This window comes from Solea senegalensis, linkage group LG15, assembly GCF_019176455.1.
Source record: "Solea senegalensis isolate Sse05_10M linkage group LG15, IFAPA_SoseM_1, whole genome shotgun sequence".
In the NCBI taxonomy this organism is placed as follows: domain Eukaryota; kingdom Metazoa; phylum Chordata; class Actinopteri; order Pleuronectiformes; family Soleidae; genus Solea; species Solea senegalensis.
The window spans coordinates 1,292,331-1,316,054 of record NC_058035.1 but is presented as its reverse complement, the minus strand read 5'-3'; the positions used below and the strand labels follow the sequence as shown (position 1 = coordinate 1,316,054).

Sequence of the window (23,724 nt, the reverse complement as noted above, 5' to 3'; positions counted from 1 at the left end):
TGATAATAATCATTGGCTTTGTGACCCAATCACACTCAAATGAGCTGGGGGTCAATGATGGTCAGAATGAGGCTGGACACGTGGGAAAAGTTTAAAATGATATCACAGCATTCCATCACATCACGATAAGATTTCACAGAATTAAAGGGTTTATTTTGATATGGAAGAAAATAAGAATAAGAAACATATTTATGGTGCAAAATGAATGTATAATGAGCAGTGAAATGGTTGAAGGAGGCCACAGACACAATCACTGAGCTCAGGCCTCTCCCTGACGTTTATTCCTTTCACATGTCGTTGTTAAATCATAACAAGTTCATGCTATGAATCTGTCACTTTACATAACACAAAGAAATGAAAAGGAAAAACACTGGGCCTCGACTTTGTCTTCCAGAAGAACCACTTAAAAAGGAAAGGAAACCAAATAACCCCCCCCTGCATGTTCACACAGCGCTGCGCTCGCACGCAAACACGCGGCTCTGCGCTAACGTGACATTCGTGTAGGTGTGTGTGTGTGAACTGCCACGCGTGATCACAGCGATCTGTCCAAACTCCCCCGTCTCAAGCGGCGTCTCGACAGCTCCCGTTTCTAATGGACGGAGTTGGGATTTTTCAACAAAACGCAAAACAGCAGAGGGGTCATCGCGTGTGAAGGTTAGCGCTGTCGTAAATAACGCTCAGGTGTTCGGGACTCGGTGTCAGGCGAGCGTCTTAATGACGCCGAGTTAACACGCACTAAATAACAGCTCCTCCCGCCGCGCGCTGACAGCCTCAGAAATAATTGACCGCCACGCTTTTCTTTTTTTTTTAAGTGAGACGCGGAACTCGGAGAATTCAATCCTGTCAGCTGACAGGTTCCCACACACACACACACACACACAGCAATGTCAGGTCAGGGATGCGGCCTCCTGCTAGTTATTCTGAATTACCTGGCTCTCCATAATAGGGTCTAGTTAACTAATTTCTTGACAGCGCACTCTCGTCTCGTAAGAAGATTTTACCGCCTGTCAAAACCTCTTCTTTTGTTTTTTCTCCCAAATTCTTGGCACTTTTTCAACCGAGAGCTCAAATTCAATATCCTCCCTCGCTCTCTGCGAGTGTGCCGAGGACATCTCCAATTCCACACACACACACACACACACAAGAAGGGGGGGAAATATAACCTTATTATGTTTGAAGGCGAGCAGCCGTGTGTCATTTCATCCACAAGTTCCCATGCAAAGAAAGAAAGGAAAGCTGCTGTAAAAACCACTGTAACAAAGTTGTGAAGCTCTTAGCGAGGAGGACACTGACAGCCACACACACACACACACAAAGCACAATATATGGTGTCCTGTCGTCTTGTTGTTGTCGTACATGTGTAAATCAGGGATGAAAAGAACCACCCTCACCTCTGCAAAGAGGTCACGAGGAAACCGAACGCCGCTCTCGGTTCGAGTTTTACCTGCGAGAGCAACAAAGACGACAACAGCTCGGCGGCGGTGTGAAGACTCTGCCTTGAAGCTAAAGCTCCACAGTGTCTGTTTTAAAGTTCACAAAGCGGCGGCGGCAGCGGCAGCGAGGTCTGCTTACCGTCGTGTTCCCATTCAGCCGATCATCGTCTGCACAATGACAGTAGGTGGAAGCGCCGGCTTTCATTACACAAAGTATAAATAGTGTAATCTATCAGTGCTGCCAATCAGGATGATTGATTATGGGCGGCTGTCAGGGAGCGGAGAGTGACACGTTAGAGAAAAAAAAGAGAAAAAGTTTGGTTAACAATGCCTGTGGCTGGTGCCGGGGCTGCTGCCACCGAGCCCGGTGATTAATGTGTTGTCAGCCTGTAATCCCACACCCACGCTTAATGAGGCGAGGATTTATCATCTCGCAGAGTGGCAGATGTCACGGGGAAAAAGAAGAAGAAGAAGAAGGAGAGGGGAATCCAAGAGGCTGGAAACAATATACTTTTTTCCCCGTAGCCGGCGCTTGACGCGTCTGACAAGCCCTGAAAAAAAAACCCACAAAGAGAGTTCTGTGTAAGCACAAACTTCAGCGGCACAGCAGTGACTCTCTGTCCTCTGTTCACTCTGACTGTCCCTGAACGCAGCACTGAAGTACAGACACGGCAGCAAACGGCGTCCAACGTCTCTGTCTTCACAGTTCACTCTCCGTCTTCACAGTAACAACAAAGCGCGTCTCTCCGCTTCGCTTCACTCTGACTGTCCCTGAACTGAAGTACATCACTGACACTTCACTCTGACTGTCCCTGAACGCAGCACTGAAGTACAGACGCGGCAGGGCGTCCAGCGTCTCCGTCTTCACAGTTCACTCTGACTGTCCCTGAACGCAGCACTGAAGTACAGACGCGGCAGCAAACGGCGTCCAGCGTCTCCGTCTTCACAGTTCACTCTGACTGTCCCTGAACGCAGCTGCGTCCAGCGTCTCCGTCTTCACAGTTCACTCTGACTGTCCCTGAACGCAGCACTGAAGTACAGACGCGGCAGCACGCGGCGTCCAGCGTCTCCGTCTTCACAGTAACAACAAGGCCTGCTGCTCTCTGTAAGAACATCACTGACACTGGAGAGACCACAGGAAACTCACTTTAGACAAAGTGGTTTTAACTCTTTAAAAACGACTTATTTTCCTTCATATGGATTCTAATCATCTAATATTGAATCAGTGTCGGTCCAAAAATGGGTCAAAATCACTGGATCACGTCACACGTCAATAAATACTGACAATTTGCTTTTAAAGCTCTGTTTCTCCAAACGTTCTTGTTGGGAAACCACTTTTTAAAGACAAAAAGTCTCATTTTCAACCATAACTGTAACATATTACTAATAATACACAAATTATGTGCATTATTTTGAACAATACACACATAAAAATAGACTAAGAGTTTGGCACCATTAACAACTTTCTTTGGAGACCCCTGAAAAATCACCCGCCTTGACCCAGTCTTTGGGAACCACTGCTTTAAAGAGAAATATGCATCAATATATGTATATATATATATATATATGTATATATATACACATATATATATACATATATATACACTGATTAATCTCACTATTAGACACCGTTTTTTATGTGAAAGTGAAGTTTGCGTAAAGCGCTCACTCTCCTGCACCAAAGCCCACAGAGAAACTCATTGATTGTAACATCACAGCACTCAGGAGTTGTTGATCCACTGCTGCCTCCATCACTAAGTTAAGATGTGTCATTTTGTGATTTCAGCATTTAAAAGATGTTGTTCATTTTGACCTCAGTGACACAAAGTGACCACACGAGGCAGCAATACATTACAAAAAATGACACAAATGTCAGAAATGGTTGTCTAACAGTGAGATAAAGACGTGAACATGTTCTTAAGATATCATAGACTTAAGGTGGGATCAATTTTAAGGAACCATGCCTTTAAAATGTGTTCCCGGGGGGAGTGAGGGATAAATGTAAAAGCCTTTTTTTTTTTACAATCATTAGCTTCTCTTTAATAGCACACAATCATCTGTTAGTCGTAAACAACGGCTTGACTTGACTTCTGCGATAAAGATCCGACAGTGACTTAAAGCATAAGCTGCACACAACAGTCGACTTCAAAGACGCAGATTAATGTGCACTGTCAACACGGAGCTGCAGACACGGGACGAGGAATAAACGATCACTTCGGAGGGATTAAAAAAAAGTTTGGGAACAATTGTGTGGGAAAAACCCAGTGGGGTAAGAAAGACTGAGAGAACAGCTGTCTGTCATTAGGCTCCAAGCGTCTTCCTGTCACTGAGGAGAGCAACAGGAAGGATTAGCTGTGATTGGACTGATAGACTCACGCACCGGGAGGCGTCACAGTGGAGCAGCTAAAAGCATCATTTGATAACAAGTGTAATTGGAGCGTTGCCTCAGTGGCGGGTGTTTTTCTTCTGTCGCTTCCATGATTCCTTTCTGCGAGTTACACGGGCGAGAACGTGTTTAGTCTCAACTTCCTGAAGCAACTGTTCACAAGTCACCAAATCCAATCTGCGTGTGTCCATATTGACACTGAAATGTGATTTCTATAGTTACAGGCCACGCCCCCTGGAAAAAGAAGTCGTCTAAACAAAATGGACGACAGAAATCTGTGTCTGTCTCAAATGTCCTAATGTGTAGGGCACAATTAAGTTGGTCTTCCGGGCCCCGGGCTTTCGGGATTCTTTGGGCCCTAATTATACTTTTTTGATTCGCTAATTGCGATTAAAGGTAAAAAAAACTTAATGTGATGTTGAACATGATGTTAAAACAAGTGAAATTCATATAAAATACAGCAATATATAAAATACAGTTAGGCTTAGCAGATTTAGCTGTTCTCGCTAACTTTGTTCCAAATCAACAAAACCCCTTAAATGTCAGCGGATGAGTCACTGATGTTTACGTCAAAAACTGAAATAAGAAAATGAGAAAAATGTGTAGGAGTTTAACAATGGGATTTTTGTATAGCATCACATACTTTAAATACTTTCAAAATGTGGTACGTGCACCACCAGTGGTACGCAAGCTTCCTCTGGTGGTACTTAAAGTATACACCAGGGTATGTGATCCGAGTGGGACTCAGGAATTTCGACTTACTGAACGACACTAATGTTGTTTCTCCAGATCTACATTTATATAATTATACAGTATTTTCAGTAAAAATTATGTGTAAATTAAATATTAAATACATGAAATGGGTCAGAAAAAAACAACTTTTTGGATGGAAATGGTTAAGTTTTCGTGACTTAGCAACATTTATCGGGCTTCTGAGAACAAAAGTGTCATTTTTAATCATCATTATTTCTTAAAAAAATGTGTCTGCTTCTACTTGGAAGAGTTTCCTTAAGTTAAGGGAGATCATAAATACTGTTCTACTGTATAAACCAGAGTCTGTGATCACAGTGGAGCTCAGGGAACTTCTCAGACCAGATTTGTCCCCAAAATGGATGGCGAAATTCAAAATAGCTGACATACTGTTGAGTTGAGATCGTGGTTCCAATTGACTTTTTTGTCCATCTTGGGCTGTGGCACGTTCCCAATAAGTTTTGTGAAATTGGGTGCAACATAATTTTGCCTTGCTCCATCCATGTTTCACCTTAGAGGGGCACTATGACAATACGATATTTTTGCCACACTTGACCTCTGTGCAAAGATTTAAGGGTGTTTACCTGCTCAAAAATAAACGGAAAGCCACGGAACAATAATAATAATAATAATCTGAAGTAAAAAACAATAGGTTCCTTGCACAAATTTGATTAAATCAATCTTTAAAAACTTTATAAAGAACCTGATCCATGAGAAACTGTGTTACTTCCCTGTCGTTCCTTTGAAGACACTGAAATAACTATCAAACCATGTAAAGAACGTTGTGTGCCTGTAAAAAAAAAGGGAAAAATCTTTGACATCTGCCAGTTCAGAGTTATTACACTCATAAAAAACATCGAAAAGACAAAAAAGTCACGATTTGTCAAAGTTTACACAAACTTCACGTCAACAAGGACGAGAGAGACACGTCTCATTACTGCCGTCCAGCTCTGGCCTGTGTTCTGAGAGACACAGAGACAACGACGATGCCAGAGGAGTTCACGCAACACGGAGAAAAAACACTTGAGCGTGTCTTAAAAACGTGTTTGTTTCTCTGCTGCGCGTCGAGCCAAAAATGAACAAATACATCCATCATGTTTGCTTCACAGACTCTGACGTGACTCTGGGGTCACGCGCCCCGAGGCTGCCGCCGCTGAACGAGGCAATAAATCAATCCTGGCACGATTACTTCAAATTAATTATGCCTTAAATTATTTTTACAGTGTGTTTATGATTTACGCGAGTCACCGACTCTGACCCCGGCGTGACCTCTGAGTCAAGCTGCCAGTGATCAGAGCAGCGCAGGCGCAGGACGATAAAAACGTCTCCCTTCACAATTATCCTCAAAAAAAATACTGCGATTCATGTGATTATGGTGATTCTTGTTGAAATGATGTTCAGAGATGTTCAGATTTTACATCGGAAAATGACAAACTAACGGTAATACATTTAAAAACAATACATTATATGAGTGAAAAATGTTGTAACTTTGCAAAAATAAGTTAATAACTTTCCAAACAAAAGTTGCTTATGTCATGAAATTAAATTTTTAAACTACTATTAAAAAAGTTGCATAATGTAAATAAAAATGCACAAAATTTTACCAAAAAGCTTCACAAAATGTAATTTAAAAAAACTTAACTTGCTGCAATACGAAATAATTCCTATATTACCAAAAAGTCACAAAAACATGAAAGTAACTTTACAAAAATGACTGTTTTTTACAAAGTTTTGTAACTTGACAAATTGTTTTGCTACCAATACAAAAAATTCTATCTTACGAAAAAGTCTTACGATTTTACAAAAACACGCACGTAACTTTAAAAATGTTTTGAATAACTTGACAAAGAAATGTTCCTTAGTGAATTTTTTGTAATTTAATGAAAACTTTTTACTACCTTTATAAAAAAAGATGTAACTAACTGGAGAAAAGTCTCCAAAAAACTGTTAAATGTAATGTAACAAAAATATGTATCTAAAGTGCGCCCCCTACAGTGTTTTTTTCAGAATGAAAAACACAAATGAAAAGTTCCACTAGAGGACTTTACAACAATTCCACACGCAACCTTTCAGCCCTGTGTGCAAGGAATCATGGGACCCGTGGGCATCTGCTTTAAATTATACGCTCGAAACAAAAAAATGTTCACGCTTCAAAATCAAGTTTGTTTGTGGAGGAGAAATGGAAGCGACAGCGTTTCTGTGAAACTCTCTGAAAACTTACATTTGCTACGCACGTCGCAGAGTTTCTGACACACAAGGTCACTTTAACCCACCAGGGTTTTCATCGTCATTATGGGATGTCTGGCAGGTGGAGGGAACCGAGCAAACGGCACCACATGGATTTTGTTCAGAAAGCAGCAACAACACGCGGCCAAAACGGTCCTCGGCGGTTTGACGCCACTTCACTCCCTGACCTCCGCGTCCTCACAGAGAATTATCACATTATCACATTCCAACACGCCCAATTTCCCAAAATACAGCTCAAGGCTTTTCCACAGCGACTCTGCTCAGTGTTGTGGCTTTTTTTTTGTTTACTTCAGGTTTTTTAGAACATAATCTTTCCGCCCACTTTGCTCTCGTCTTTTTTTGTCATTTAGCCGCTTATTTTTTTGTCCAGGGCGAAAATTACCCCAAGAAACACTGGAGTCCAACTGGTTTTCATCCACTTACTGTCATAATCACAAGTGCATGAAAGCACAAAAACCCAACAATTAAAGACATAACAAATGTATCAGTTGTCACATGACAATATACAGAACAACGATGTTGTTTTCCCCCTAAAAAAGAAGGAAAAACAAGCAGCTGTTGAATTTCTGCTGTGATTTACGCGACGCAAAAAACTGGAACTGTGCTGGAAACAGATGGAAAAGTTCCATCGTGTTGTAAGTTATGACTTTATCAAGACTGTGGAACCCGGGTGTTAGCCGGAGGGGATGTGGGAGTTACCTAAAAATGTTGTTCACCAATTTCTGCAGCCTTTTCTTAACCACAAATGTAAGTTGATACGTTGCACGCTCTCCTGCACCAAACTCCATTGAGAAAATCTGCGTTTTAAGCTCCTGAGGACACAGGGGTTACTAGTCGACTGCTGCCTCGTGTGGTGGATTTGTGTCACTAATAAAAAGCTGAAAGATGTATTTCAAACACAGAAATCACAAAACAACATATTTAAACTTACCGATTGAGGCAGCAGTAGATCAACAACTCCTGTGTGCCATGATGTTAAAATCACTGATTTTCTCTATGGGATTTGGTGCAGCAGAGGTAGCAGCTTATTTGGCAACACTAACTTCAGTTTGGCTATGTTGGGTTAGGTTGGATTGGTTTAAGTTAAGGTGGGTTGGGTTGGCTTGGCTTGATTATTTCACGTTAGGTTGGGTTGAGTTGGTTTGGTTAGGTCAGGTCATTTTAGGTTTGGATGGGTTGATTTATGTTAATTTAGTTAAGGTTGAACCCTCCGCGACCCTCCGGTGGAGGATAAGCGGTAGATAATGGATGGATAGGTGAGGTTGGTTTGGTTAGGCTTGGTTATCTTAGGTTAGATTGGATTTGTTTCGGTTTAGTTAAGTTTGGCTATGTTGGGTTAGGCTAGGCAATTTTAGGTTAAGTTGGGTTGGGTTAAATTAAGTTAGTTAAGGTTGGTTATTTTAGGTTATTTGAGGTTATGGTTGGTTATATTAACAGTTTCAGGATCATAATGAAAGTTTACTATTATTATTTCCAGTGTGTGATCCAGTGATTTTGACCCATTATTGGAGCAATTTTCTCTTTGGACTTTGGTGCAGGAGAATAAGTGGTCTCCTGTATTTAGTGACATATTATTTCTTATATTTATTCTTTTTCAAAGTCTCATCCAGTGATTTTTAACCACATTTGGACCAAAACTGATACAAAAAGCATCAAATTAATGAAGACAATTCATCATTAAAGGTTTTTTAAAGGGACGATGATAATGAGAATCTTCTTCCAGAGTGAAATAATTTCATTACTACAGTCTGCGCTCGTCCCGTAGCTCTAATTGAGACTCAAACGATACCGTAAGCGACAGCGAGACAGTGAGACAGCTAATTACCGTCCTTTGTATAATGACGCTGTTATTATGAGCATGAGCTCGCTGAACGAGACATAATAACAAAACACAAATATCCAATTACACCCTCATCTCTCTCTGCTGTTTCTGTTCTGTCGCGGACGCTTGGATAATTGTTCGCCCGCACGACGCCGGTCAGATCACAGTCACGGTGATGATGTGGACGATTAGAGCGCGGGGGACGTCCTCACGGCTCGTCCACTCTGTCCTACGATGACACTTCATGTCACAGATGAGTCAAAACAAAGGTTGTGTCTGTTGCGTTTCACTGCTGTTATGAGGACATGACGCCTTTTGACCTTTGACCCTGTGACGTGGTGTTTAAATGAGCTGTGAACAGGAAAAGTGACATAACAACGAAAGAATATGAAGTTAATCCTAATCCCAACGATGTATTTATCCACGTGTGTCATGTGACAGTTTGACAATGACTCTGCACTGTAGAAAGAAAATGGTTGATAAAAAATACTTAAAAAAATTTAACTAAATTAAAAGTTATAGTAAGATTTGGTTTAGTTAGGCTAAATAGGTTAAGTTAGGTTAGATTTGTTTGGTTTAGTTTGGGTTGGTTTAAATTTGATTTGGTTAGGTTTGGGTTAAGTTAGTCAAGGTTGAGTTGTTGTTGGCTAGATTATTTTAAATTAGGCTTGGTTGAGTTAGTTTATGTAAGGACGTGTTAGTTAAGTTTGGTTTGGGTTAATTTAATCAAGTTTGGGTTGGTTTGGCTTGATTATTTTAAGTTAGGTTAGGTTGAGTTAGGTTGAGTTAGGATGGGTTAGGTAAGGTTGGGTTGGTTAGGTTAAATTAGTTAAGGTTGGATTTGTTCAGAGTTGGTTAAGTTTGGCTATGTTGGGTGAGGATTGGTTAAATTTGGCTTGGGTAGGTTATTTTAGGTTAGTTTGGGTTGGTTTAGTTTAAGGTGGGTTTGGTAAAGTTAATCAAGGTTGGGTTAGTTTGGCTTGGCTGGGTTATTTTAAGTTAGGTTGGATTTATTTAAGTTAAGCTTAGTTTGGCTTGGTTAGGTAAAGGTAGGTTGGTTAAGGTTAAACTCTGTTGTCCACACTGAGGAAAATGATCTAAGACCTAACATTGTAACTACAGCACAGGTGAACACATGGTCTGGTCACATGATGATGGCAGCTCACGTCTCACTTTAAAGCATCTCTTCTGTACTTGGTGAAGTATTTGTGTCATATTTAGTCTTTAAGAATCGCATTACAGTTTATATTTGTTATTTTTCCGTCTGATCCAGAGATTTTGACCCGAATATTAAATGAGAGAATTCCTGAGCAGACAATGAATCACTGAAGGTTTTAAAGGAAAGAAAAACACAGAAACTTCATTTGTCTGTGATTTGACATCACAGCGTCCGGACACGTCGCTGTGTGTGTGTGTGTGTGTGTGTGTGTGTGTGTAGACTCAGTCAAACACTGCTAATAAGGAAGCGTAGAAAAGGACAGGATGATGTTCTCATCAAAGCTGTAACCTTTTACTTTGCATAATAAATATTCACACACAACGGGTTCAAAGACACGAGAGCGAGCGCCGCGTCAGCCACAATCACTGATTATCTCCGCTTTTCATCCCCAGCAAACATTTCCTTCTTCTTCTTTCCTCTGACGAGACGACGCAAATAAAACCCTGATAAAGTGACTTCACGCTGCCAGCAGCCGTCGCTGAGGTCCTTCCTTTCTCTTTCACACTAAACACCGTGAACTGTGTGTTTTTATTCCTCCGTCTACCAAACACGCTGAGACTGAGGTTAAATCATTTCACTGTGTTTCTCCTCTCTCTGTCGCTCTCTCTCTCGCTGCTCGTGAAGCATCGAGAACAAAGCGTGAGCACGAAGTCGACACTAAGAGCTGATTGTCTCAAACAATAAACATGCTGTTTTTTTCCCCTCGTGCACTTTTAAAGCCCCCCGACGTCGACTCGCATGCTTCTGATTTGTCACCGGATCTGCTCTCAAACCTCCGCCGAGATGACGCTGAATATTTCATGACCTTTACACTCACGTGAAATCAAACCGAGGCTAAAGCAGCTGTTTTTTTTGTTCTTGTTGTTGTTGTTGTCGTCTTATCAAAGGAAGGTGAAGTCTAATTAGTCGGCGTGGCCTAAAAAACACAACAGTGTGAGGAGTAAGTGCATCGGGATCAGGATAATTAAGCGATTGTGAGCTTGTGTGTACGTGAGCTGTCACTACAATCACCGGCCGTGTCACACTTGGTGACGCCATGGCGACCGGACGACCGCCCGCCCGCCCCGTCGTCTTTGATCTGAGCTCATGCATACAGAATCAGGTCAGGGCCTGGACACACACACACACACACACACACACACACACTGTCACACCGACTTTGTAAAGACTTGGTTTCAGCAGATTTTTTTGGACGACTGAAAGACTGGGGAATCACACATTTAACGACTGACAAGGGAATCACAGACGACGTGATCTGAAGTCAAACTCAATGCATCAAACTCTCGTGAGAGTCTACGAGAGCACCAGTGCGAGGGGTAAACAAACATGGACGACAAACAGTTCTATGTTGTTGTTTGCGTAGATTTCTGCTCAGAGAAATTTGATATTCCCGCTACTTCCTGTCGTCTTCTGCCGCTACTTCCTGTGTCCCACCCTTCCTGTGTAATGAAGCATCTTACTGACGTTATAAAATATTACTTTTCTTAAAAAAAAAATTCAACTAATTTAAAAAAAATCCCAAAATATCACAATTTTTGTAACTCTATAAAAACTTCAGGTCATTTACCTATACATTTTTTTAATATATTACCAAAAAAAAATTTAATTTTACAAAAATATGTTGTATTATAATATGTAATTTTTTCAAATTATGCTTTGCTTTACCAAAAAATTGTGTAGTTTCATAAAAAAAAATCTAAATAACTTGATAAAAATGACTCACAACACTAAATGTTTGACAACGTTATAAAATTGCTACCAATTCCTAAAATTATTCTCTGTTAGCATAAAGTCATTTTAAAAAGTTACTTCTTCGTCTCCAATTTTTTTGAATAACTTGACAAAAGTTCTTGCTACCAAATAAAGAAAATAACCTCCTGAGATCGAGTCTTTTACCCTCACACACAAACAGATTTCTGTGCCGACTGTTGCAGACTCTGTCCAGGTGTGAATTGTGGGTAAAATCTTACAGCGTGTCCACAGCTGTACACACGTTTACACACAATATACTGTACGTGACATTTTAAAAAAAATGGCCACAACAGCAGAACCTCTGCAGAGGAAGACTGACAGGTGAGCCAGAGCAGAAGGAAGGATAAAGTAAAAACAGAGATGACTCACTGCGTCTGACTTGGGTTTGACCACCTTCATGAAGGCTCCTCTCTCCTGAGCCTCCGTCAGCTCCATGTTGGTAACTCTCCGCGTGTCCAAGAACTTCAGCTGCGGCAACTTGTGCAGAACAAAGTACCTGCGAGAAAAACAAGGTTTCACCTTTTAAAGGGATCCTTGACAACGTTGCCTGCTGTTGTTTTTAAACCATTTACTCCCTGCACCAAACCCCATAGAGAAAATCAGCCATTTGACACCACATCACTCAGGAGCTGCTCATCCACTGCCACCACAAACAGTGACTCAACATTTGTTATTCTATGACTTTGGTCTTTGAAATTCTGTGTTTGGATTTACCTCAGTGACACAAAGTGACCACACGAGGCAGCAGTAGACCAGCAGCTCCTGTGTCCACCAGGAGCTAAAAACGCTGATTTCCTCTATGGGGTTTGGTGTGGAGGAGTAAAGGTGACATTAACTTGGTTGTCAAATGGTGAAGTAAAGTGGTGAAAACATTCTTAGGATACTGCTGACTTAATTATGGCATAGAACATCACTTGCAGTCGTGTTTAGTACCTCATGCTGTAAAACAACAACTTAAAACTGTAAAACAAATAAATCACTTTATCTATTGCGCCGTCACTTTAAAGCGTTTCCTTGTCGCCAAAGAAACAAACATAGAATCTAAGGAAACGTGTAAAACTGTGACACACTAATCCAACTGACACCTGCTCTTCTATGTAAATCAACACAAACCCTGAAGTGAAGGTTTGATAATGACACAGACTTAACAGTGATATTTCCTCGTATGTAATCATCTTCAAAGCCGATATACAAATAAGTGCGACGTATAAATAGCAACACAAAAAACGAGATACAGAGCCCCGTCTGACAGAGCTGTCACTCTGACAGCATCACACGTCTCTGTCTCTCTCTAAGCTTTCAGAAACACTGTCTGTCTTTCACTGAGAGAGAAACGTCAAAAGATAATGGCTGGAATACGTCGATGACAAACGGATCCTTTTACACGAGTGTGACGGGAACCTGAGAGGACGACAAGACTAATGGACGATGTCGAAGCTCATGTTTTCAACACCTGACGATTATAACAACAGGAATCATTTAGGCCCAAAATAATGTTTGTGGGTGTCTGTTAAAATCTATCAAATGACTTAAAGGTCCAGCGTGTAAGAATTAGTGACATCTAATGGTGAAACTGCACATTACAACAACAATAACATGTCAGAACAAAGTGGAGTTCTGTAAATATACTGGCCTTTAAAGGCGTTAAAATGAAAAGAAAAATACTATTAATATTTGATATTAATAGTTCAATATTTCAGACTGATGTAGCTTTAAAAGACTGACTCATTTAAGTGGAAAACAATATTAATAAGATTTTTAGAGCTGATTCTGGAAAGGTGACATTTTCTGCCGCTAGGAACAAATTTGTGAGTTTTTTTTTTAAGGAATACTTAAAGGCTATTAAAACCAAATAAAGTGTGAAAACACTCATACAAACATATTTATAATACATTTCTGACGATGAACCCTTGTTTAAATGTGACAAATGTGGCTTCCTCCTGTTGTACATCAGCCAAAAAAATGTATTTTCATAATTTTCATTACGTTTTAAATCAGCTAACCTGGCTTGTACCAAAATTACAGAGGGTTACATTGACAAGGAAGCTGGATTTTCCCAGTTGAAGAATGACCTCACCTACCACTGAACCTAAAACCACATAAACACAATATTTGTGTGAATAAATAGACCATAAACTGAACAGGAAAATCAGATTTAACGACATTTTCTTCATCTCATCTTCACAGAATTACAGTGACGATGATTCTTGTGCAGCTGCAGAAAAAGAAAATGGCACAAACGCCCGACACGTTTCCTCTGAATAAAGGAAACTCATTTGTTTGTCTGTGCGCGAGCAGAAAGAAAGAGCATTAAAGGACAATGCTGTGTAATCAGTAACAGATAACATGACTGCGCTCACACACGCGTGGCTGCGTCAGAACAGGACGACAGTTAACCTCCGGCTCAGGCGACATAGTCGTGTTTGAATAAACGCCACGTTTCTATGTCACTGCACTAATTGGAGCCCAAACGCGTGGCGGCGGCGTCTTCACACGAGAGGCCCACAGGTCCCGAGGCGCCGTGGGGCCGCCGTGGGGCCGGTGGGGGCCGGTGGGGGCCGGGGTTATTTACCACCCCAGGCCGACCACCGCCGCCGCCGTCACGACCTGCACACGTGCAGCCGAGCCTCGTCAGACATGGAATCTGCATCACGCTCAAACTGATGTTTTACTGTGTGACACATTATGAATATTACATTACAGGACTGTACACACTGTCAGTCAAAGCACAAGCAGAGAAGCCAGTGAGACGAGCGAGAGGAGGGAGGAGGATCAGGATTATTCAAGAAAGACAAGGTTGGTAAATGATTAATAGGCAACACGGAGTCAGAAACAAGCACTTAGGGCTAAAACAGACAAAAGAGCGTGTGTGTGTTTTTTGGGGCCTTTTATCGCAGTTCATGTAAAGGAGTCTGACAAATGGTGGTCATATTCTGCGGCTTCAGGCCTCACTTGATGTTTAATGCATCATGTGCTCGGGCGAGGCACAGCAGTAAACACTCATTTGTGGCGGCGGCCGCGGCGAGTCACACGAGAAAATCCATTTTGCAAACTGGAGTGAACGAGGAGCGAGCGCGGCGTCGACAAAAGCTTTTAGCGACTGTGGTCGAGTCTCACTGATCCATCACTTACAACAAAACTCTCAGACAATCATCTGAGGCTAAATGTTAGCACATCATGGAACCAGCAGGGGCGTAGGGAAGGATTATGGGGGCCTCTTTGGGGTTTAGGGGGTTCTCTGAAGCAAGTACGCTACTGTGCTTGGAAATGCCAGAAATGTAACTTTTAAATATGAATCAAAGTAAAAGAGGGAACACATTTCACAAAAGCCTTGAGCATCAGCTCAGCTTAGATACATAAGATTCGCGTTCATGACTCGTCCACTGACGACTCTCTGACCAATCAGTGGCCGGCAGTCTGTTGACGTCACGGGTACCATGTACTATCCACTGGTCTGTGTGAGTGTGTGTGTGTGTGTGTGTGTGTGTGACACCATCACGCGCCGACTCACCTGTATCTCTGGTAGTCGTTCTCGTCCTTATCCGGGCTGACCAGCTGGTTGGGACAGGCCTGGTTACCCAGCAGACTCAGGTACTGCAGCGACGGGGCGGCGGCGGCCAAGTGTTCCAGCAGGGCCTCGATGTCAGTCAGGTGTCAGAGGGCGGATGTCAAGGACCTGTAGCGCTGTTAATTACATTAGCATTTAGCTTCCCTGCCTCCCTGTGAGGCCTGTCTGCACTCACACACATCACTGTCACATTCACAGAGGCCACAGTCGCCGGCTTTGTGAGAGTGGGCAGACAGAGGGGGCAATTTAAAGGTGCACACTTTGGCAAACAGCAGTGACACTATTTGGCTGCTCCCTCTCCGCCCGTCTCCGTCTCTAAGTCTCTTTCATTTCCTCGGTGGCCGAGTGCAGAACAGTGACAAAATGATGGATGCCCTGTGGTTCAAACAGTCCGTGCTTCACCAGCGCCGCGGAAAAACTTTTTTTTTTTCTTCTTCTTCTTTAACTCCAGCGAAAAGCGTGGAAAAAAAACAAAACACAAACAGCCGCCTAAAGCAGGCACATTCATCACTAATACATTCACTAGGAAAATTGAGCCCCAAAGTGTCAAAATACAACTGCGCTAATGCACTGCTCCCAGCTTTAAAATGGCACCGCGCCACGACAGGATGTACATAATTGGCCTATTAGCATGTGCCGACCACTTCACAACCCAAACCCGGGCGCGCTCGGTCCCAGACGCACACTTCAAGCAGACCCAGTTTTAATGTTGACTCTGTGTGTGTGTGTGTGTGTGTGTGTGAGCATCATTATCCAGTAGGATCTGCATAAACCAGAGCAAAAAGAAAAACCAGCAGAAGCTCAGCGCGTGGAGCTTCACACGTTTGTGAGTGATCATAAACAGCCTGTGTGTCCTGAAGTTTTCTGGGTTTAACTGTGAACACAAACTCTGGTGATTTAACATGTTTACACTGAGGGGGAGGAAATACTGCAACACACACACACACACACACACACACAAGGCTGGGAGTCAACTGTCTGTCTAACTAGCTAGCTAACTAGATTGATATCTAGCTAGTTAGCGATTTAGCTAGCTAACTAGATAGATAGATGGATAGTATTTTATTCTATAGTATAGTATCGTCAACAACATCATAGTACAATGTGTACAGTACAGTATAGTAAAGTGTAGTAAAGTATTTTACACAGTAGTATTGCATTGTATAGTATAGTATCTTCAAAAAATGTAGATTACACTTTACTTCACTATACTTGAAGTAAAGTGTTATCTAGTTTATTATATAGTTAAGTTAAGTGTAAAGTACTGCATTGTATCTTCAAGTATATTAAAGTATCTTGTAGTATAATAAAGTACAGTATAGTACAGTATAGTGATCAAATAATCACATAATAATCTAGTCAATGTTTTATTCTCAGGATAAATGATTTGCCATAAATACAAGTCTATGTGAAGATTAAAAAAAGAAAATAATAATAATAATAAATATATTTACATGTATGTATGTATTTGTACATATATATGAATATATAGATATGTGTAGAAGAAAATGGCTGAAAAACTAAACACACTTATGTCCATTTAAACTCAAACTTCCTATTTTGAGTTTAATTTAAATACATTGTTTTTTTCAAACATGTTTTTCTTTTTTTTCTACACAAACACATAAATATAAAGATGTCATTTTAAATCAACACACATCTGTGTTTCCCTCTGCTGTGTTGACTGTAAACTCTGGCTCCACTAGAGGTCGCTGTGCTTCAGAAACCACTGAGACTCTCTCACACACACACACACACACAGTTTCTCATTAATGCTGCAATAAAACGACTGTAAATCAATCACAAAAGGTTGTTTGAAAAGGATATTTGGTTCTTATTCAGCGTCAGGGTGTGCAGGTGCGGTAACCTCGGCAACCGCAGGTCGTTCCCCAGCAGGTTGTTGTCGACCAGCAGCTCCTCCAGCCCGGCGAAGCTCTCGAGGCCCGACAGTGACCTGCAGGGACGAGAGGAGACGAGGGGAAAGTGTTGGTGGATAAATAAATAAAGATTCACAGGTCTGCGCCTGTCAGCGACGTGAGTGACAAGAATTAGTGTCGCTGAGCTGCTCGTGGCACGGCGAGGCGTCAGGATGAGGGATGGGAGGTCACGTCGTGAGCGGCCGACGACTCAAAACAAAAAACGTGGGCCTTCAGAAACGGTGGCGGACGGCGGCGGCGAGCGGGATGAATTTGTCAACGTCTCGTGCCCCGGGGCGTCCAGTTTTGCCTGACCCAACCCCCCCACCCTCCTCCTCTTCCTCCTCCTCCTCCTCCTCCTCCGCTCCCAAGACAAATCACTCTGTCACAGTTCACCTTCACTCCCCCAGACACAAATTTAACTTGTCATCCATCATTTTCACACAGGAAGCGGAATCACAGAAACAACTTTCCTCTGTTTCTTCTCCTCTGAGCGGACACAGAGGTTAACGTTTGGGTTGTTCTCACATCAAATGACTTTTTGTTGTTTTTTTTTTTTTTAAAAAGAAGAGGAATTGAGTTTTTTTCTCTGCTGCGGTTTACGACACGTTGCAAAGAGAGGTCAAAGGTCAGCGGGGGCTGCCTTCCCTTCGCGGTTTCTCACACGTTCATGGCGGGGGCATAAAAATGATGGAGGGGCAGATATTTAGGGCTCTGCAAAGTTCACCAACGACGCACAGAGACTCTGTGTGTGTGTGTGTGTGGCTGGTATTCCTCATGTTGTGGGGACTTAAATCTGTTTACAGTCACATTACACGGACAAAACTCAGTGTAAATTAGCACATTTTTAAGATGGAAACATGTTATAAAGGTCAGAGGTCAGGATTAGGACAAGAGTAGTTATGGTTAAGGTTTAAATAAATGAATGTAAGTCAATGTAATGTCCCCAGACGTCCTGGAAAACAGTGTGTGTGTGTGTGTGTGTGTGTCACTGCCATTTAAATGTGACACAGTCCAAACAAACTTTTTGGTCACAACTGCAACTAAAAGGTCAAAAGGTCAGAAACAATTAATTATTAAAAAAAAAAAACAATGACTACATTAACTGCCAACTCTTTAAAGTGTTTTTTTTTTCAGTGATTAAAACAAGTTTTATGAATTTTCAACTTCTTAAATGTGAATTTTCTGGGTTCTTTGCTCTAAACGACATAAAAAAAAAGTACTTTAGTGTACGAAACATGCCAAGCTTAGAAAACACCAAATACCTTTTTTAGATCAAACAACTAATCAGTTAATTGAAAAAAGAATCAGCAGGTGAAAATAATCTGTTGATCATTTTCTTGATTAATCAATAAAATATCAAAATCTGTGACATTTTTAAACGTCTCGTCCACAAAGCAAAGATATTTATTCAGGAAATATAAACATGTAAGAAGATAACAAATATAAACACAAGGTTTAATACAGATGTTCATTCACATCTTTGAGGGTTGTTTTCTTAATACAACAGACATAAAGTCCACTCCTGTTATTTATTTCTTTACAGCAGTAAAATGTAAAGATGCGTCGGTTTGTGGCAACATTTGACATCAACTTTAGTTTCTTTACATATTCGGACATTTTATGCACCAAACGACTTTAATCACAAAACTAATCAACCGATTAATCAACGATTGAAATGATCCTGAGTAGTGGACACACACACACACACACACGCACACGCACGCGCACGCGCACGCGCACGCGCACGCACACGCACGCACACGCATGCACGCATGCACGCATGCACGCATGCACACGCACACACACGCACAGCTTCTCTGCTGACGTGACGCCGTGCTGCGCTGCGTCTGTTCAAAACACATCAACGTTTTTGCAAAGACGCACAACAGCAGCTAACAGCAGCTAACAGCAGCTAATAGCACGTAGCCGCACTGTGCTTACGAAGCTGCCACAGTCTGACAAGCTCTCATCACGTCTGATCAATGAACACATGAAAGCAGACAAATCCTGCAATGTTTGCTTTTTTCCCCCGACTACACAACGCTTCACATTTCTTTATGCTACAGGGTATTTAAAGTGAGAGTTCAGGGGGTTTTGAAGACAGACAGACAGACAGACAGACAGACGTGTGTTTAATCTAAATTAGGAATTTCAAACACAGAATTTACAAATGAACACATTCAAAATGAGCGATGGAGTCGGCAGTAGTTTAACAAACTCCTGTGTGCCGCGATGTAAAATCACAGATGTTCTCAATGGAATTTCATTGAGACATTAGAAGTGTGTCTAACAGTGAGATAAAGCAGCAAACACTTCAATTCCTGCACATTTTACTACGTGACAAAAATGCAAAAGTGATCATTTTCTTTGGTGGATTTGGTGCAGCAGAGTGAGAGGTAATTCAAATGTCATAAAAAAACCTGAACTATCCCTTTAAAACGTGCAGTATGTGGCATTTAAACATGACAAATGGTGGTAGCAGAATTGAATTTGCTTTACAAAATCAATGCAGTTGAATAAAGCATTATTATAATCTCTACATGAACTCAATTATGTTGACATTTCTATAGTGTACTGTAACATATCAGTGGGACTCTGCTCATTAGGTTAAAGTCAATGTTTTCCTCCTCAGAAGTGAAGTGGTTTGAAAGCGTCTCAGTCCCCGTTGACGTCGCTGATGCTGGATGGAACTCGTGGATTTTCTTTTTTTTCTTCCCCCTGGCTGTGAATTTAACTGATTAAATCAGCGAGTGCACGCAGCAGTGGTGACATGAAAACAACAATTAATAAGGCTCCCTCCTGCACCGCGCCGCTCCCTTTAACCGAGCAGCTAATAACATCACCCACAGGACTGCAGCCCATCATCATGCACACACACACACACACACACACGCATGGACGCACAGGTGGTAATAGTTAGTTAACAAACCTCTGTTAGCAAATAAAATAATGTAAATCCACAGTGGAACTCAATTAACTCTAACTCTAACTAGACACTCAAAAAAAGCTATATCAGTGGAATAATGTTAGCCTTTATGTCAGTGTACAGATATTTGAATGTATTTAAATGTGTTTATTTATCAGCACATACTGAGTATTCCTTCTTTATACTTATGTATTTGTTACATGGAACACGGTGTGATGACGTCCTCAAACTCAACAGTGAATTTAAATAAAGAGTTTATTTCAAACGGAAACGATGACGTCTTAAAAGTCAGGGATGTGAATCATGTTGGGGGGGAGTGGCTCAGTGGTTAAGACCTGTGTGCGACAGACATCATGGTTGCAATGGTCGCAAGTTCGACTCCACCCCTGGCTGATTGTACTCAATTCATTTGTAAGTCACTTTGGATCAAAGTGTCTGCTAAATGACATGTAATGTAATGTTCTTGTGTTTCAATTAAGATTTTGAATCAAATGTAGACTACAGTGTAGTTTAATCAAGGCTATACTAGAGTAAGACTCGTCTAGTACCAAAACTAGACCAGTCAGACTAGTCTAGGACCAAAACTAGACCAGTCAGACTAGTCTAACACCAAAACTAGACCAGTCAGACTAGTCTAACACCAAAACTGGACCAGTCAGACTAGTCTAACACCAAAACTAGACCAGTCAGACTCTAGGACCAAAACTCAGACCAGTCAGACTAGTCTAACACTAAAACTAGACCAGTCAGACTAGTCAGACACCAAAACTGGACCAGTCAGACTAGTCTAACACCAAAACTAGACCAGTCAGACTAGTCTAGGACCAAAACTAGACCAGTCAGACTAGTCTAACACCAAAACTGGACCAGTCAGACTAGTCTAACACCAAAATCAGACTACCAGTCAGACTAGTCTAACACCAAAACTAGACCAGTCAGACTAGTCTAACACCAAAACTGACCAGTCAGACTAGTCTAACACCAAAACTAGACCAGTCAGACGTCAGGACCAAAACTAGACCAGTCAGACAGTCTAACACCAAACTGGACCAGTCAGACTAGTCTAACACTAGACCAAGAAGTCTAGGACCAAAACTAGACCAGTCAGACTAGGTCTAGTCTAACACCAAAACTGGACCAGTCAGACTAGTCTAGACCAGTCAGACTAGTCTAGGACTAGACCAGTCAGACTAGTCTAGGACCAAGACTAGTCTACCAGGACCAGTAGACCAGTCAGACTAGTCTAGGAACAAAACTGGACTCAGACTAGTCTAGTCAGACCAAAACTAGACCAGTCAGACTAGTCTAGGACCAAAACTAGACCAGTCAGACTAGTCTAGGACCAAAACTAGACCAGTCAGACTAGTCTAGGACCAAAACTAGACCAGTCACTTCCAGTGTTTGAAGGATATGTGAGGAAGAGGATGCTGAGAATAAATCTTCCTCCTGTGTTTTTAAAAACCACTGCTCTCCACATTTTATCTCATGTTCAGCAGAAGCAGGAAAAAGGATGTGAGGAATCAGACAAGCTAGGACACAGGAGAGGAGACACTGACCCGGAGAGCGAGTCCTGACCGATCGATACACTAATACTAATGTAGACACAGTGATTGATAAACCACTGCTGACAACAGAGGGAACAAAACTCTCCACCATTATTGGCTCAAGTGTCACTCACTGTGTGTGTGTGTGTGTGTGTGTGTGTTGTCGTGTCACGTCTCGTCTCCTTAGACCACAAATGAAAACGGCAGCTTTGTTTTGTTTTGTTTTTTACATGTGACCGTTGTTACGCGTCACGTACAGCAAACCAGCGTGGTTCTACGCATTTGTGCGAAGTGCGGCTACAGGATTTTAAATAAATGGTACATTTATTTAAAATTATTAGTTATTTGTAATAAATGAAACGTTTCAGACACTTAAATTTCAAAGTTAATGAAACGCTGCAGCACGAAAATTAAAATCTGAGTCTTGCAATGACGTAAAATTAGCGACGTTTGGCAAAGTTGAAATATTTGAATTTGGGAATAATTTGATGTGATGTCACAGCTTTATACAGGATGTTACTAAAGTGATTGTCACTACACTTCCTGGACCACAAACATGATGTTATCAGAGAATTTCACAATATTTTATGAGAGAATTTCATGATATTTTATGAGAGAATTTCATGATATTTTATGAGAGAATTTCACAATATTTTATGAGAATTTCATGATATTTTATCAGAGAATTTCACGATATTTTATGAGAATTTCATGATATTTTATCAGAGAATTTCACGATATTTTATGAGAGAATTTCATGATATTTTATGAGAGAATTTCACGATATTTTATGAGAGAATTTCATGATATTTTATCAGAGAATTTCATGATATTTTATGAAAGAATTTCATGATATTTTATCAGAGAATTTCATGATATTTTATGAGAATTTCATGATATTTTATCAGAGAATTACACAATATTTTATGAGAGAATTTCACAATGTTTTATGAGAGATTTTCACGATATTTGTAATATTGTTAGAAAAGCTGGAGAGAATCACACTTCAGTGATTTTAAACGTGCACAGTGAAGTGACAGATAAATGTTTGATGAATTGAAACAATACTGAGGCTCTGACGGTCTTCATATGTGCATAATGGACTCTTCAGAGCGGACTTCAGATTTCCTGCCTGCAGATGACGGTGTCATGATGAAGGCTGGGAGACTGATCTGGACCTGAGAGTGGACTCACTTTAATAAACTCAATAAGAAAAGAATAAAGAAAAGCTGAAAGAGTGAGAATTGGAAAAGGAGAAAGAATGAAAATATTCTAGTGACTTCTTCCTGAACGACCTCAAACATCAGAAAAAAACTTAAGTACAGAATCAAAACACTTATCAAGTTAAATCGTGGTCAAATTAGACAATTTTAACTTTGTATTACAACAAAAAGTGTAAGTGTAAAATAAGATGCTAGATTTCTTGTTAGAGCAATAGTGTATTCAGGTGATTGTGAGTGGGACAGGTGTCATAAAATCTATATCTTTTTAATCACTCTAACCCTCTAAAAATACACAGAATATCAACTTTATCTAAAGTAACCTGATGTTTCTTGTTAACCCAAACTTGATCTAGTTAAAAAAAAATGTTTTTTTCACAATAAAACTAAATGTAAAATATGATGCTGGGATTTCAAGTTTATAGCTCAGTCGATTTCATCGCTCTAACTTACCAAACTATACCAAATACTGTAATACAGCATTGAAAATAGCACATTACAGCATTAAAACCCTTATCAACACAAATAAACTTTATTAGTTTATGTGGTTCAAGTTTGTCTATGAGTCTATTTTGTTGCTCTAACATCTAAGAAAAACACAAATAAACATCAAAAAATACCAAAATATAGAAACAGAACTCATGTTGGGATTTGCCTGAGGTAAATTAAAGACAACATTATCTGTAAATTAATGCCGTGTAAACGTCCTCCCACCTCCTCATCACTCTTCACCACACACACACACACACAGACACAGACACACAAACAGACACACACACTGTCATTATCCTTCTCTCTGTGTCTCAGCGTGGTGGCACTCTCCTCTCAGGCCTCAGGTGGCAATCATTTAAAGATCACACATCCTCCCAAGACGCACACACACACACACGCACACACACGCACACACACACACACACACACACACACACACACACACA

The 23,724-nt window shown here is 41.0% G+C and overlaps 1 protein-coding gene across 1 annotated transcript in view; it reads right to left on the bottom strand.

Annotated features, from left to right (window-relative positions):
- lrmda (leucine rich melanocyte differentiation associated) overlaps positions 1 to 23,724 on the bottom strand; it is a 270,361-nt gene that overhangs the window by 80,684 nt on the left and 165,953 nt on the right. Inside the window, exons 3-5 of the mRNA XM_044046513.1 lie at positions 17,005 to 17,131; positions 15,121 to 15,260; positions 11,979 to 12,105 (exon numbers count right to left, since the gene is read on the bottom strand). Coding sequence (XP_043902448.1) covers positions 11,979 to 12,105; positions 15,121 to 15,260; positions 17,005 to 17,131 — 394 coding nt within the window. The remainder of the gene's footprint in view (positions 1 to 11,978; positions 12,106 to 15,120; positions 15,261 to 17,004; positions 17,132 to 23,724) is intronic.